The sequence below is a fragment of the Budorcas taxicolor genome, chromosome 11 (genome assembly GCF_023091745.1).
Source record: "Budorcas taxicolor isolate Tak-1 chromosome 11, Takin1.1, whole genome shotgun sequence".
NCBI lineage: Eukaryota > Metazoa > Chordata > Mammalia > Artiodactyla > Bovidae > Budorcas > Budorcas taxicolor.
Window position 1 is genome coordinate 140,547,054 of NC_068920.1, and position 17,967 is coordinate 140,565,020.

The window sequence follows — 17,967 nt, forward strand, 5'->3', positions numbered from 1 at the left end:
TCATACTTACACAAATGAACCAGCATATGCCCAAGACTTGAAGCTGTGAAAGGACTTTATATATTTGAAGAATGGTGAAAAGCTTAGTGATGCAGGAAATCAAGTTGTGTTGTGTAATATAAGAAGCAGCTGAAAAAACAGTTTGGAGAACTACAAAGAACTTTGCATATCAAATTAAAGAGTCTGTATTTTATTTTATGAGCATCAATGAGTCAAGATAAGTTCTTGGTTAGGAAACAAGCGACAAAGTGATTAATATTTTAGGAAGAAAAATCTCATGATAGTGGTGGGTGGAAGTCAAAGAGGAGACTAGTGAAAAGACCATTCTTTTTACTCTTCTCAGCAGGAGGTGATGAGGGTCTAAAATAAAGCAGAAGCATTAGGGATAAAGAGTAGAGGAGTCATTCCTGGGTCATATTTAATATGGAATTAATAAGATTTGATGAATGTCTACAAAGGGATTGGGTGATGGGGAAAGACTGTAAAAGAGAGAAAAGAAATAAGGATAACAGTAAGAGTTTCTCGGAGAAAGCAATGGCACCCCACTCTAGTACTCTTGCCTGGAAAATCCCATGGATGGAGGAGCCTGGTGGGCTGCAGTCCATGGGGTCGCGAAGTGTCGGACACCACTGAGCGACTTCACTCTCACTTTTCACTTTCATTCATTGGAGAAGGAGATGGCAACCCACTCCAGTATTCTTGCCTGGAGAATCCCAGGGACGGGGGAGCCTGGCAGGCTGCCGTCTATGGGGTCGCACAGAATCGGACACGACTGAAGCGACTTAGCAGCAGCAGCAAGAGTTTCTAGTTCAGAATACTGGGTAGATAATGATGTTATTAATGAAAATGGATAATAAGGAGATAGTTTAAAACTCAAAGTATTTGCATATACATTGTCTCACTTAAGACTTTTTATAAATTACTGTTGTTACTCAGCTGAAAGGTTAATTGCATATGTGGATATACAGAACATCACAGTTTTCTTAAATATTTTCCCAACTAGAGCTTCTTAGTGACTTTATAAAGAATGCTTTTTGTGTTATTTATAGCCATATTTATTTTAAACATTTTTAGTAAATGTTGGTATTTTCTTCTTTAACCCCTGTATTTGTTTCAAATATTTTTGTTAGTTGTTAAGTGTTTAAAACATATTTGATTAACTTGTTGTTCTGAAAGTTTTAGGTTGAGTGTATTTATTCATCATTTACATGCTTTATTAAAAGATATAAAAGAGAAAAACTACCCTGTCAAATATCTGGTTTTACCATGAAATTTAAATGACATTAAAACCAGTAATATTTAAAGTCAGTTTTTGGCTTTATGCTGATATGAGCTCAATCAACTCTCCATTTTAACATATAAAATCAAAACCAAAACCATAAGCTTAAAATACACTTAAGACATCACTAAATACATTTTGAATAGTAAAAGTGCTGTTGTTGTTATTTAGTTATTTAATCATGTCAACTTGAATAATGATGCTAATATGAGCAAATTTCAATTTGAGGTTTTTCCATTGGTCATGTATGGATGTGAGAGTTGGACTGTGAAGAAAGCTGAGCACTGAAGAATTAATGCTTTTGAACTATGGTGTTGGAGAAGACTCTTGAGCGTCCCTTGGACTGCAAGGAGAGCCAACCAGTCCATCCTAAAGGAGATTGGTCCTGTGTGTTCATTGGAAGGACTGATGTTGAAGCTGAAACTCCAATACTTTGGCCACCTGATGCGAAGAGCTGACTCATTTGAAAAGACCCTGATGATGAGAAAGATTGAGGGCAGGAGGAGAAGGGGATGACAGAGAATGAGATGGTTGGATGGCATCACCGACTCAATGGACATGGGTTTGGGTGAACTCCAGGAGTTGGTGATGGTCAGGGAGGCCTGGTGTGCTGTGGTTCATGGGGTTGCAAAGAGTCAGACATGACTGAGCGACTGAGCTGAACTGGCTATGCAAGTCAGTCTATGGGTTGGTCAAAGCATACAACAGAGTGCATTTGAATGGACTGTAGAATTATGGAAAATCTGAGATTAAAAAAAAACACAATGCAACTAGAGATATATAGGAACAGTACTTTGAGAACTTGCTGATATATAACCTGAACTATTGCCACATTTATATTTATAGTGTTGATGAAGTGCTTATACTGTAAGGCTTTCTATAAATTTAAGTAAACATTTCTCTGGAGGAATTCACAAGCTAAAGTAATGTCTAGAATTGGAATCATAATATATCTAAGAATATTTATGAGACAAGAGGCTGATGTTTTAGTTTATTAACTAAAGCAGTATGCCAGTCATAGTTTGCCATTTATACACTTACAGTTTCTGAGATTTTATATATATATATGTATGTTTCTGTGAATATACAGCTTATCAACTTTGAAACTATCATCAAGGGGATAGAAGCTTCTGATTACTGAACAGTAATGACATATTTCTTAATGAACATGTATATAAGAATAATAGTAAACACTTTGAGCATTGCTTTCTTTAGAATTATGACAGTCACAAAAATGAGAATTGACTGAAGAGAATATATTGTTTTCAAACCAGAAAAAAGAAAAATAACATTTACAAAATTTATTATGTGACTCAGAACTGTCTGATTACACTTACAATAAATAGAATAGCTGAAACATATAATTTTTAAGTAATTGTATTCACAACAGGGCTTCCCTGGTGGCTCAGAGGTTAAAGCGTGTGCCTGCAATGCAGGAGACCTGGGTTCGATCCCTGGGTCGGGAAGATCCCCTGGAGAAGGAAATGGCAACCCACTCCAGTATTCTTGCCTGGAGAATCCCATGGACGGAGGAGCCTGGTGGGCTACAGTCTACGGAGTCGCAAAGAGTCGGACACGACTGAGCGACTTAAAACAAAACAAAACAAATCACAACATTGGGAAAGAAAACTCCACGGTGCGCTGAAAATTTTCTACAATCTTAAAGTGTAGGTTAATAGTTATCTGGATAATAATTTCCACACGACTTTTTTCCTGAAATATTCAGATTGTTAAGTACCAGTGCTGCCTTTTCTCAAAACACACTTTAAGACTGAAGTGGGAATATGATTTTTAAACGCCACTGGCATCATTAAGAGCATGTTAGAAAGTTTTACCACACAGAGGGAGATTTGGTCAGGTGTTTACAGGGCTACACGGTTTCAATGGACAAGATAGTCCAGAGAAACTGTGGAGACGTTCTTCTGAGAAGAAACAAAATTTTAGAATTTAAAAAATACAGGTGTCTCCGTTCACAAATTAAAAAAAAAAAAAGATTTTGACTTTTCTCTCTAATTCTATCAGAGGGAAGAAAAAGTTTAGATCAGCTACAATTGTAACAATAGCAAGGGGCTCTAAAAATAGACAAAATAACGGTCACAGGCGCTTGGTGTTTTTTGAGGTAGAGACTACGTGGGTGAGGCTCGCTGCCCCGGGGAGGGTGTGGGCGTGGCCCTGGGGCGGGCCCTGGGGACGTGTCAGGGGCGTGGCCGAGGCGGGGCTGGAGCGGATGTATTGGTTCAGAGCCGCCTCCAGCCGGCTCAGAGACCCGAGTCTGCCTGGAACCTGTGACAGATTCCCTCAGTTCGCTGTCATGTCGCTCACGCAGCGCGCGCCGCAGGTTTCCGAACTCGGGGAGCCTGCCTCCCCTTTACCACCTTCTGACGACCCTGATTCCCTACCACCCCGTAGTAAGAAGCCCCGTCTTGAGGAGACCGGTGGTGTTTCTGAGGTGGCGTGGAGGCTGCCTTTGGTGCCTTGCTTGTCTGAGGTGGAAAAAGTCTGGGAGTTGTCGCTCAGACCCCTCAAAGAGCTCATGATTTCAACTGAGGAGATTTTTGGTAACGCCAAAGACTCCTGTGTGAAGAAATCTGTCAGTGGGAAACAGATATATAATCCGGAAGGCCAAAATAGCAAATTTGAGATGGATAGTTGTTTGCGGTCTCTACCCTCACAAAATTTTGCTTCTGGTGTGAAGGCTTCTAGAACGTCTTGCGAACCAGGGCTGTATGACAGAGAGATTTTTAGTGTGCATTGCACTGATAGATTTGAAACAGAGACTGGTCAGCTGTCCCACGCCTCTGTACACGATGTACATGTAATTAAAAACGAGGATGGAAAACAATATTTAGTTCAAGAGAGAGACAATAGTCAGGAAGACAATAATGACGTAAAACTGACAGAAAATCCATTTTTAGATATCACATTTTACCAGGAGACCAAATCAACATTTCATGATATTAAGAACAGATGTAAAGCTGGTAGTGTTATGCCATCAAATAAAAAAGAAAATAGCATTCCAGCATCTACGCTAAAAATATCAAAATCTCAAAACCGGCCCAGCATGGAAATTGTCAAACCTAGCTATTTTAGAGATAAGAGTACAACAAGTATCCCTGCGTTTCCAACTGATTTAAATAGCAAAATGTCCTCTGTCTATTTAAAGGAAATAAGGAAGAAAAATGACAAAAATGAGGCATATGTTAGGGATTTCACAAACACTCACTGGTCCCAAAATAGACCTGATGTTAAGAAGCAAAAGTTACAGAATGATGAAAAAATTGTGGATGCAGAAAATATTTTTTCTGACTGTTGTGAAAGTAACCACCAGTCACTCAGCAACCAAAGTGTTTGTGTGAGAAAAAAAGACTTGATCAGTTTACACTACTATAATCACAGTAGTATCAAGTCTGATGCAATAGACTCTGCAAAGAATTTCACTATAAAACTAGAAAATGCAAATTGCAAGGAGACAGAAACATGCCTGTACAGCTACATATTTACCAGATTGGAAAAACTGCAAAGCTGGGATTGTAACATTATATATATTTTGAGAAAAAATAGGGAAAATAGTTGGACTGTGGATAGTTACAAGGTGAAATATGAAAATATGAAACAAGCTGGAGAAATACTGAATTTGCAACAATTATTAGAAATAGATCTAAGTAAAAGAAATGATCACAATATGAAAGTCATGAAAACACATGATGAAAAAGCAAAGCCTTTCATGACAGAAACACTGGGTAGTCAGAAAGCTTTAAAGCAAATTTTTTGCTTAAAAGATAATGGAGAAAAAGATAATATGCTACACTTCAGATATTATAGCACACAAAAAGATTTTCATTTAAGCAGTAATTTTGAAAGTTTCATTACAGAAATATTTTATTTCCATGAAAATATTTCAGGAAATCAAAAAGATAATACTATCTTAACCTGGTATGGAATTTTGAAGTGTAAAAAGCAAATTGATGTTCAAAATCTAATAACTGAGACTATGAATGTCAGTATAAATAATGATATTTCAAGCATATGTTTACAAACCAGTGTTTTGGACCCTCTAAATATTATATTGAAAACCAGCATAACTTCTTTGCTCAATGACTTTGTCTCTTTTACAATAGTTGAAAATGACTGTAAATTAGAAGAGGGATGCATTTTCAAATGGATAATGTATTTGAATTATCCAAAAAATATCACATTGGAAAATCATACTGTATGTTCAGTCAGGATTTTAACTTTTCCAAGACTATTAGAAAATAATATGAAACCTAAGCTAAAGAAACGAAAGCTATTTAAAAGTGAACAAATTTTTGAAGAGCCTAAGAAAAAACTTACCAATTCCTTCAGTATGACAAGTAAAAACATATACTTTCCAATTTCTGAAACATATAAAAAAATTCCTCTTTTAATGGACTTTGATGACATTGATGAAATTTTTCCAACAAAAGAAATTAGTTACAAGAATAAGAATCGTCCTGAACAAGTCATGAGTGTGGATAATTGGATTCACTGTAGCTCTAAAACTAATAAAACACATGTTAGGTCTTGTTCTCAATTTACACAGAACTGGAAATATATTAACAAAAAAACTTATGAATTAAATGTGCAGAATCAAGATTTATATGCTGAAGAAAAGCAAAAGCATAATAAGATCAGTAGTTTTAATTTTAACTACATATTTAAAGATTTCTTCAATACTAGGCAACAGGCTATACAGGCAAGCCATGACAAAAAGCATAGTGAACAAACTAATCCCATGACTGTAACTCAGGTGCTAGATTTTGGGAACTTGATAAATGAAATTGAAGATAAAAAATACGACTTAACTTTGAAGGAGGAAGGAAAAATCACAGCACAAAATTTAACAAACTTTTGCCAAGGTCATGAAGATGTTAAGACAGAAAAAGAAGAAAAAAATAGTTTTTATTCAATGGATGACATGTTTATTGTGCAACCAGTTTCATTAATGACTAAATTGGATGCGGAAGAGACTAAATACGTTAATCAAAGTAATATAGTTGACAGAAATGAATATGAGAGTATTTTTCAAGAAAGTGGGTTAGCTAATTCAAAGCATTTTCATCCAAAGAATGACTCTTCAGAATGTTTTAATCATCAGTTTGAAACTCATTTGAGTGTAGGGAACAATGAATGTTTTCAGGACTTAACTGCCAAGTGTTTATCAACAGACGTTCTGACACTAGCAAACAATTTTGAAATGAAGAGTAAATTTAATTTAGTGCTTGAAGAACTTCGTATGTTTCATGAAATTAGTAAGGAAAATGAAATTCTAAGCACTGTGGAAACCAACAATAGGCAAGAAAATTACTTTGTAGAAAGAAATGCTGTTGAGGAGGTAAAATTGGAGATAGAAAAAGGTTTGAAAATGGGTACAGAAAACAAATTATGTTCATCTTCTTTGCTTGGTGATATGATAACAAGTCCTAATATGCATAAAAAACACCGAAGTTTATTTAAGTGGAAAACAGTACCCAAAAATGGTGAACAGGAAGTTCCTAATGATTGCTGCCTAAGAACACCAGAGGAAGAATTACTTTATTCTACTTCTAAGGAAGGTATGAAATTGATTTTAAAATGTACTTTCTGAGATAAAATACAGCATTTTTTCCTTTGTAGGCCAAATATATAATTTTGGCAAAAAAGAAAGTAAGGTGTAAGACAGCGTTTATTGATGTTATTTTTCCATTATATATAAGGAACCAATGGGAGGGAATATTTCTGAGAAAGTAATTCGTTTATAGTATTGACAGTTAATATAAAAAGTTACTTTTTGTTATAACACATTGGTCTTTATTTTCAGGTTGTGAAAATCCTTCACCTGAAAGACCAACTTTTTTCTCTGATGAATTTAAGGAAGAAAAATGCAATTATCTACTGAAGGCAGGTAGGAGTTTTGGTTATTTTCTTTAATACTTTCTAAGATGGTTACTGCATTCTTGTATTTTTAGCATAAGGAAAATATACTTAGGTTGTTAAAAAATAAATACAAAGATTTAATACTTTTGTAAACATTAATAATTTATTGGTACAAATTCCTACAGTTAAAAATTGGCTAAAAATGAAAAAAATCATTTAGAATGTAACTAGAAAATATACTCTATAAAACGGTTTAAATATTTTCAGTGATGTCTTGCAATAGCTATATAAGATAGGTATTATATAGGTCTAATATGTACATCTAATATATGTAACATTAATTACCAAAAGCAAAAAAGGCATTTGTCTAAGTTAGATTTACATTGGTGTTTCTTCCAATTATAAACTTATTATCAGTTTTCTATCCTTTAAATATTATAGGGCTGTTTATATGGACATTTCATATTGTAATTTTGAAAGAAATTAGCACCATTTAGATATATTAACATCATTTAGTACTATGGCATTTAAATGTTTGATTATAAAAGAATCAAACTAAAGAAAAGTTAAACAGCTAACCTTATTCTTTGCCTAAGAGGTCTGAAATATCAGAATAAAATACACTAAGTCTACCATCTGTTCTAACTTGTAGTACCAATGAGGGTGAGAGGCTGTATCTGGAGGGTATACTCCTCAGTAAGTCCCCAGACAAAACTGAAACTCACAGCTCTCAGTTCAGTTCAGTCACTTAGTCGTGTCCGACTCCTGAGTTTACTCAAACTCATGTCCATTGAGTCGGTGATGCCATCCAACCATCTCATCCTCTGTCGTCCCCTTTTCCTTCCACCTTCAATCTTCCCTAGCATCAGGGTCTTTTCCAGTGAATTCTTCGCATCAGGTAGCCAGATGTTTTGAACTTTTTACAAAATGTTGATACATGATGATGAAATACATTTGTGCTGTATTATCTATAATAATCTAAATTAGAAGCCACATGTACATATTAATCATATAGTCTAATAACTTCTAATGAAAAAATAACATAGTCTTTACAGCCACTACATCATGTTAAGTTTAAACTCTATATAGTTTTATTGATGTTAAGCCAGATTGCGTGACTGGAATGCTAATTTTATTTAATTGCTATGATATATTATGTTGGGCAAGTTACTTAACTTTTTTGTGCTGAGTTTTCCACATTTAAAAAATGGAGATAAGAGTAAGTAAACTAATGCACTCAAAGCACTTAGCTCAGTGACTCAGTAAATGTTGTTAGTATCGTGATTTTAGAAGTTAGGAATCATTTTTAAGCATAGAAACTATGAGTGATTTTTACTCCCTTATGTACCTTTATTGTCTTACACTTTTAGGTAGCAGTTTTTCATATGGAATTTCAAGAGTACTACCTCTGAAGACATGCGGTCGACCAATCAGGATTGGATTGTCAAGAAAAGCTAAGCTTAAACAACTTCATCCCTATCTGAAATGAATATGTTTCGAGAACTTAAAAGAAGATTTTGGACTTTAATATTTCAAAACAGTTCACATCTATAAATCTTTTGTTTCTTTCTTTGGATAAATGCTTTCTTCCATCTTAGAAGTTTTGTGCTTTATTATAAAATTTGGAGAGGGTTTTGTGTATGTGTGTATCTAATGTGTATATCTATCTTTAAATGCTATAAAATATTTCATTAATGTTTTCATAGCATATTAATACATGTATACATGAAGGCTTTACATAGTCTTATAAAATATGTCAACTTATTTTCATGATATATGAATATAAAGTGTTTGTGGAGAGCATTGGTAGTATTTATTGGTTTCTGAAAAGAATCTATGACTCCTAAAAAATGTCACAAACTACCTATTCTAATCCACTCTCCCTATTTTTAAAGTGAAAAAAAAAACAGAGGTACAAAGAGGATGGGTAAATTTTTCAAGACCACTTAGTCAGGATTGAGGGGTTTCCCTGGTAGCTCAGTTGATAAAGAATCCACCTGCAATGTGGTTCGACTTCTGGATCAGGAAGATCTGTGGAGAAGGGACAGGCTACTCAATTCAGTATTCTTGGGCTTCTTGATGTCTCAGCTGGAAAGAATCCACCTGCAATGTGGGAGACCTGGGTTCAATCCCTGTGTTGGGAAGATCCCCTGGAAGAAGGGAACAGCTACCCACTCGAGTATTAGTCCAGGGGGTCTCAAAGAGTCGGACATGACTGAGCGACTTTCACTTTTTACTTTAGTCAGAATTGAAATAAAAGCACTCTCCTCTGTAGCAATTTTTTCACCTTTCTCTGAATTCACTTTCTAGTATTTGTTTTCCCCTCCAGAGTCTATCTTTGGCTAGAGCAGAATTATGATCATGTAGTTATCAATTAATTAATTTATAAAACAAACATATCTTGCTATTGTATTAGGCTCAGTAATAGAATGTATAAGAAGACATGTATAAGACCTACCTTAATGAGCTTACTTTTTATACACAGAGAGAATATATGATATGCATAATTTAAAGATATAATTTAAAGGTCACCATTAGTAGAGCAATATTTTTCAAAACACTTGGCAGAGAAATAGCAATAAATTGGGCTACTTAGTAAAAAGTAAGGAAAAGGCACTCCATTCCAGTACTCTTGCCTGGAAAATCCCATGGACGGAGGAGCCTGGTGGGCTGCAGTTCATGGGGTTGCAAAGAGTCGGACATGACTGAGCGACTTCCCTTTCACTTTCACTTTCATGCATTGGCGAAGGAAATGGCAACCCACTCCAGTGCTCTTGCCTGGAGAATCCCAGGGACGGGGGAGCCTGTTGGGCTGCCGTCTATGGGGTCACACAGAGTTGGACTTGGCTGAAGTGACTTAGCAGCAGCAGCAGCAAGGAAAAAAGGAAGTGTCAAGAAAGGATAAAATCAGAAAAAGGATGACTGATGTATCAGTTCACAAATAAATGTGACTGGATTAAATTATCCTGCTACAAGCCAAGGTTCTCAGACACACTAAATACCATTTCAAATTCAGCTCTATTCTTTAATTTTCATCCTCCACCATGTACTTTGTAACTTCAACATCCTGCTCTAATTTCTTATTTTTCCCCACAGAACTCACCACCTTCTCACACACATATAATTTATATCTTGCTAGAATGCAAGCCCCTTGAAGGCAGGTTTCTTTTCTCTCCCCCCACTTATATATCCTAAGTGCCTAGAAGAGTACCTGCCCCTTGTAAGTACCTATAAAATATTTGTGTGTACAAGTGAATAAATTTCTATACCAGGTCGTAATAGCTATGTCTTTTGAATTCTTAATAGCTTTATGACCTTGGGAAAGTCTAAAAAGGGGATAATAATATCTCATGGGATCATTGTGATTTAAAATAGGCTAATGCATGTGAAATGATTTTAAATGAGCTAATACATGTTCCAGAAAAACATCTATTTCTGGTTTATTGACTATGCCAAAGCCTTTGACTGTGTGGATCACAATAAACTGTGGAAAATTCTGAAAGAGATGGGAATACCAGACCACCTAACCTGCCTCTTGAGAAATCTGTATGTAGGTCAGGAGGCAACAGTTAGAACTGGACATGGAACAACAGGCTGGTCCCAAATAGGAAAAGGAGTATGTCAAGGCTGTATATTGTCACCCTGCTTATTTAACTTATATGCAGAGTACATCATGAGAAACGCTGGGCTGGAAGAAACACAAGCTGGAATCAAGATTGCTGGGAGAAATATCAATCACCTGAGATATGCAGATGACACCACCCTTATGGCAGAAAGTGAAGAGGAGCTAAAAAGCCTCTTGATGAAAGTGAAAGAGGAGAGTGAAAAAGTTGGCTTAAAGCTCAACATTCAGAAAACAAAGATCACGGCATCTGGTTCCATCACTTCATGGGAAATAGATGGGGAAACAGTAGAAACAGTGGCAGACTTTATTTTTCTGGGCTCCAAAATCACTGCAGATGGTGATTGCAGCCATGAAATTAAAAGACACTTACTGCTTGGAAGAAAAGTTATGACCAACTTAGATAGCATATTGAAAAGCAGAGACATTGCTTTGCCAACAATGGTCTGTCTAGTCAAGACTATGGTTTTTCCTGTGGTCATGTATGGATGTGAGAGTTGGACTGTGAAGAAGGCTGAGCGCCGAAGAATTGATGCTTTTGAACTGTGGTGTTGGAGAAAACTCTTTAGAGTCCCTTGGACTGCAAGGAGATCCAACCAGTCCATTCTGAAGGAGATCAACCCTGGGATTTCTTTGGAAGGAAGGATGCTAAAGCTGAAACTCCAGTACTTTGGCCACCTCATGCGAAGAGTCGACTCATTGGAAAAGACTGTGATGCTGGGAGGGATTGGAGGCAGGAGGAGAAAGGGATGACCGAGGATGAGATGGCTGGATGGCATAACGGACTCGATGGATGTGAGTCTGTGTGAACTCTGGGAGTTGGTGATGGCCAGGGAGGCCTGGCATGCTGCGATTCATGGGGTGGCAAAGAGTCGGACATGACTGAGCGACTGAACTGACTGAATGCATGTGATAGATTCATAATAGCTCTGATATTAGTAGAAACTGCTCAGTAATGAAAAATAATGTACTGACACACAGTAAATACTCAGTAGCTAGTAACTAGAATGTTTTGACTTTTTTTTTTTCCTGTATCTTGAATTATTATCTTTGGGAATATGCCTACTCCCTTGAGTCTGTTGAAGACATTCCTTTGACTTTTTTTCTACACGGTCCTCATCTTCTCCTTCTTTTTATTATTTTTATAAGTTTCATGTTGGATTTTTCTTTCATTTTATACTTGGCAGATCTCATCACAATCAAAGTTTGTCATCACAAACCTTGGTCCTTTTCTCTATTCTTTGTTGCTGTGTGTGAATACTGAATTCTATTCTCATATCAATTTCTCTAGGACAAATTTTTATGCTCCCAGTCTTATTCTTAATTTTAGGAAGCTTTTATATATGCTTTCATTTTTCTCTAGTAAATGGTGCATAAACTTCCAACCACTATGGGTTCTTTCACATTCTGAACTACGTAATAAGTATAAACTCCTAGCACATACCATTTCTATGCCACTATACCATTACTGGGCTTCCCTGGTGGCTCAGACAGTAAAGAATCCACCTACTATGCCCGAGACCTGGTTCAATCCCTGGGTCAGGAAGATCCCTTGGAGAAGGGAATGGCTACCCACTCCAGTATTCTTGCCTAGGGAATTCCGTAGACAGAGAGCCTGGCGGGCTGCAGTCCATGGGGTCGCAAAGAGTCAGATATGACTGAGCGACTAACACTTCTTCACTTCACACCATTACTATTAATAGTTTGATCTATAGAGCTTTCCTTATTAAAATTTTGAGGAAGATTCAGTTCAATTCAGTTCAGTCGCTCAGTTGTGTCCAACTCTTTGCGACCCCATGAATTGCAGCACACCAGGCCTCCCTGTCCATCACCAACTCCCGGAGTTCACTCAGACTCATGTCCATCGAGTCAGTGATGCCATCCAGCCATCTCATCCTCTTGTTGTCCCCTTCTCCTCCTGCCCCTAATCCCTCCCAGCATCAGAGTCTTTTCCAATGAGTTAACTCTTTGCATGAGGTGGCCAAAGTACTGGAGTTTCAGCTTCAGCATCATTCCCTCCAAAGAAATCCCAGGGTTGATCTCCTTCAGAATGGACTGGTTGGATCTCCTTGCAGTCCAAGGGACTCTCAAGAGTCTTCTCCAACACCACAGTTCAAAAGCATCAATTCTTCGGCGCTCAGTTTTCTTCACAGTCCAGCTCTCACATCCATACATGACCACTGGAAAAACCTCAAATTGAAATTTGCTCATACTAGCATCATTATTCAAGTAGTCCTTCCCTCAGTACTTCCTTCCCAAATACACATATGCACACAAAAACAGACACCACCTTCCTCCTTACGCCTAGTTTTGTGAATTCTTGTTTCCGGAATTAGAAAGTTGGAGGATAGGAGGGAAGTAATGTTTTGGCTCTTTTGCTTTTGTCTTCATAGCCAGGTTTGGAGAGTCTGCATTGGGAGCTATGGTTGAAGACATTTAAAATTGAAATCCACCCTCCCTCCACCTTGTTCTTAAAATGTAAAAGTTGAATGCTTTCAGATTAGAAGAAAAATATTCAAAGGATGAAAAGCCACTTCAAAAAATACTTGCTCTTCTTCAACCTTAGAATAACTCTCTGTGTTATTTCAGTTTAAAGCAACAAGCTTTTGGATGCATTAACAGTGAGCATGAGAAAAGAAGCAGAACCTTCCATTAAATCAACCTGAAAAAGTTATGTTGATAGACAGTGCCTTAAGTCAGTGCCTTAAACGTCTGAGTTAATGTTATCCGTTTAACATTATTTAGTTAATCAAAATAGAAAATAAAATATTTAGTAAAGTTGATCTTTAGCTCCATCTCAATGGCCACATGAAAATTTATAGAGTCAGCCATCAGTTTGGGAAATTTTTCTAATACAAATATTACACATACCTACATAGACATATAGTACTTTGTGACAGAATTTATACTACTAAAAATTATTTTTGGGGACAACTTCCCAGGTGGTCCAGTGGTTAAGACTCCATGCTCCCTATGCAGGGGGCATGGGTTTGATCCCTGGTCAGGGAACTAGATCCTGCATGCCTCAATTATGACCTGGCACAGCTAAATAAATAAAAAAGAAATTATCTTTTGGGCTAAAGAGATTAAGGTATAAAGATATCAGAAAGGTTCCAAATTATATTTTTTCTACATAGCTGTAAAATATACCACTGTCTGAAGCTATCCTTCAGATATTCCCACTTTATGTTTTTGTTGCTGCTGTTTTTGCCTCCCCCCCACTTTTTTTTTTAAAGCATAGGTACATGTTATAACAGCAAATTGAGAAGAAATAGTCATTAAACTATTTCACTTATCCAGGATATGGGCAAAAGAATAAACTCATGATATACAAGTCTCTATAATTATAATGTTTCTGCAGTTTAACAATTTTTATAATTTGGACCATGTGTAATTAAAAAACGAAGAAAAAAAGAAGTCTTGAGGACCTCTTCCTGGAACTTGACTCATAACTGTTTATTTAGCATCTCTACTATAATGTCTAATAAATATCTCAAACCTGACATGTCCTGAACTGAATCCCTGCTATTTCCCCTCAAACCCCTCCTCCTGGAGGATTTCTCATTTCAGTGAATGGTGATGCCATTCTCTCAGTTACTCAGGGAGAGATCTTGGAGTCTTTTTTGTCACTATCTCCTCATGGCCCACAGCTGGCCCAGTGTCAGGTCCCGTTGGCTTCATTTCTCTTGCCAGGACTGCTGCTGTAGAGTCCAAACTGGTCTCCCTACTTTTTAGTACTTGCTCCCCTTTAATCTATTTTGGACACATTAGCCAGAATGGTTCTTTAAAATATGTCATAGCACATCACAACTCTGCTCAAAACTTTCCAAAGGTTTTCCATCTCACTTAGAGAAAAAGCCGTAATTCTTACTTTCATGTACAAGTATATATGATGACTTGATCCTCTTAATTCCCTAAACTCCTCTCTAGTATTTTCCTCTATTTCATTCTACCGAAACCACGCTGGCCTTGTTCCTTGGATTCCTTTAGGAATGTCCTTGCCTCAGGGCTTCTTCACTTGCTTTCTTTTCCTGGACTGCTTGTTCCTAAAATTTCTGTATAGCTTGCCCTGAACTGCCTTCCTTGGAACTTTACTTAAATGTCACTTTCTCAATGTGGCTTTTTCTTTCTGCTAACATTCACATATCCTTTCCACGGTTTTCTTTTTTTTTTTCTCTTTAATACTTTGCTATCAACATACTGTGTATTTTACTTATTTATCTTGTTTATTGTCTGTTATATTTGAAAATCAATAAGGGCAAAAGTTTTTCTTATTTAATTTTTTACTGTGTTTCCAGTGCCTAGAAATGGTGTTTCACACAACAACTCTTCAATTCATGTTAGCTGAATGCAAGAATCAACAATGTGAACAAGAGTAGTTATGTGTTAAAATGTATCATGATGATTAAATTTTCTTCTTGAGGCACATAGTTCTGCTAGACCTTTAAAGTTCTCTCCCCTCTTCTTTGATATTCTTTGTTGCATTTTCTCCTGGAGCCAAAGATGTCAAAACAAAGCTTGAATCTAGATGGCTTGCTGTGTATCTTTCTTCAAGAATTCAGGGGCTTGTCAGAATTTTAAAAGTCTTTCCCTTCTTTTATGAAGAGAAAAATAAGGTAGAACAAATAAACGCATATATGATTTTTAAATAATTTTGAAAACTAAATTATAAAAATACTTCTCAAAATTCGACTCTCTTACCCCATTTAAAAACATTCGTTAAGTCTGTTTAATACGTTAAAAATTTCTGATTATGTAATCTCTTTGCATTAGTAAAAAAAAAATAGCTATTATATTATATTTTTATTTATTTTCCCCTTTATGTTTCTCCTTAAGTAATCTTTTGAATTTTGTTTGTTTTTGAAAAGTTAATATGTAGATATGGTACAAAATACAAAGGATAAAGAAAAAAATAAACAGTGAATATAAAGCCCTCTCTTCCTTTTCGACACTCAGCTATTCAGTTTTTCTTGATGGAAGAAACAACCGTTAACAATTCCTTGCCTCTACATATTTCTATGAAATAATGACTTTTTATTATAGATAAGCACATGGATTATTTTTAGTTGTTGCCTATTCTATTACTATACCTTAAAAATATATAATATTTAATAAATTCAATAATCTATGTATTTCAACATGTTGCTGCTGCTGCTGCTAAGTCACTTCAGTCGTGTCCGACTCTGTGCGACCCCAGAGACGGCAGCCCACCAGGCTCCCCCGTCCCTGGGATTCTCCAGGCAAGAGCACTGGAGTGGGTTGCCATTTCCTTCTCCAATGCATGAAAGTGAAGTCGCTCAGTCGTGTCTGACTCCTAGCGACCCCATGGACTGCAGCTTACCAGGCTCCTCCATCCATGGGATTTTCCAGGCAAGAGTATTGTGTGGGGTGCCATTGCCTTCTCCTCAACATGTTAAAAGTTTGAAATTAAGAGGAGAAAAAATTAACACTAAAGAAACTGAAACGTAAGTCAAATGGGTTTAGTGAATCTGACATTTTGATTAAAATAACAATTTTTAAGACAACTTTGGGAATTCTGAGTTAACTTTTAAAAATAGTCTTAATACCATTTTAACATAATATTCATATTTCAATAAGTAGAATTTTATTGACATACTAATTACGTAATCCATATGTCTCCTTCTTCTTAAAAAATCTTTGTGATTGATTTTGCCTGGTTAATTGCTGTTTCAACTTCTTTGCTACGTCATTGCTCTACATTCAGTAGCTCTAATTCCTACTCGTTAATTTTGTAATCTTCCATCTTCATATACACATATCCCTTCTCTTCTCAGAGTCTTTTATTTCTTTTTGCCCTGCCCTGGTTCCTTTCACTAGAAAGAACACTCAAGAGTCATTGACCACTTTGGCTATTTTTCAGTTTGCCTTTTCTCTTATTTCTTTGCATTGCCAGCTGCCTTGCATCTTTGAAATATTCACCTTGTAATAATATACTACCTCTTATTTTCCTGACCACACTATTTGCTTTAACTTTCTGATTTTTAGATAGAAGTAAACTCTAAAGTTTAGCCCATGGACTTATGCTTTTGACTTCTGTATTGCTGGGCTTCCCTGGTAGCTCAGATGGTAAAGAACCCACCTGCAGTGTGGGAGATCTGGGTTAGAGTCCTGGGTTAGGAAGATCTTCTGGAGAAGGGAATGGCCACCCACTCCAGTATTCTGGCCTGGAGAATTCCGTGGACATATAGTCCATGGGGTCACAAATGATCAGACACAAATGAGTGACTTTCGTTTTCTGTATTGCATTCCTTAGAAATCTTATCAATCTGGTGGTATCATTTACTATGCCAAATGTATGGTTTTGGCACCAAATTATATCTTTGTCAAATTCTGATTTCAATTGTATAACAATAATAAAGAAACCTAATATTCATTAGATGCTTGCTATGAGTCAGGGGCTATTCTAAATTCTTTACATATATTAAATCATTTAATCCTTAAATAATCTTACAGTAGGATTTCTAGCTCTGTTTTACATTGTGAAGTTTAAATATCTTGCTAAAGTTCATAAAGTATTAATTGGCAAAATTAGAATTCAAACCCAGGCAGCCTGCTTCAGGTTCAAAGTGCCTAACTGTTACTATATATTGCTTTAATTTCCACATTGCTACAAGGTCAAGAACTTCAACTCATATCTAAAATTCTACATTTATCATTCACTTTTCTATCTGACATTTATTTCATGCTATCATATCCTGTTGCTTCCTTTTTCTGAGGAATTCTTTGACTTATTCATCCTTTTCTATTCTTCCAATACCATGACTTTGCCTAATTTTCTAGGTGATCACCCCACAACTTCCCTACAACTAAACTAGCTTGTTAACACTTCACTTTCTCCAACTATTATAATATTTTCCCATTTTATTCATAATCTTTCCTCTCCTAAAATACTCTCCTACCTATTTAAATCTTATCTATCCTCACATTATAATCTCTATAATGCTTTCTCTAACTATTTGAATGTGTTATGATTACTGTGTCCCATAAATAGCATTAGCAGTTTCTTTCAAAATTCACTCAACAAATGCTTATGACACCTGTCTCAGTACTATTTATCTCTTCACCTATCTAAGCTTGTGCATAGGCATCATTTTAGAAATATTTTGGAATCTCTAATGCACTTTATTAATGTCTTATATTTAAAAACATTTATGGTTATATGTTGAACATT

At 36.2% G+C, this 17,967-nt stretch overlaps 1 protein-coding gene across 1 annotated transcript; it reads left to right on the forward strand.

Annotated features, from left to right (window-relative positions):
- Window positions 1–3,590: 3,590 nt before the first annotated feature.
- Window positions 3,591–8,642, forward strand: RAD51AP2 (RAD51 associated protein 2). The gene is made up of 3 exons (XM_052647432.1): window positions 3,591–6,852; window positions 7,098–7,181; window positions 8,524–8,642. The coding sequence occupies exons 1-3, from the start codon at window positions 3,591–3,593 to the stop codon at window positions 8,640–8,642; spliced, it is 3,465 nt and encodes a 1,154-aa protein (XP_052503392.1).
- The last annotated feature ends 9,325 nt before the right edge of the window (window positions 8,643–17,967 follow it).

Bases quoted from the DNA above. Each gene is read 5' to 3' on its own strand.
- RAD51AP2 (XM_052647432.1), top strand. From the start codon at position 3,591: ATGTCGCTCACGCAGCGCGCGCCGCAGGTTTCCGAACTCGGGGAGCCT. The intron at 6,853-7,097 runs GTATGAAATTGA...CTTTATTTTCAG, and splicing joins TTATTCTACTTCTAAGGAAG to GTTGTGAAAATCCTTCACCT. The intron at 7,182-8,523 runs GTAGGAGTTTTG...TTACACTTTTAG, and splicing joins CAATTATCTACTGAAGGCAG to GTAGCAGTTTTTCATATGGA.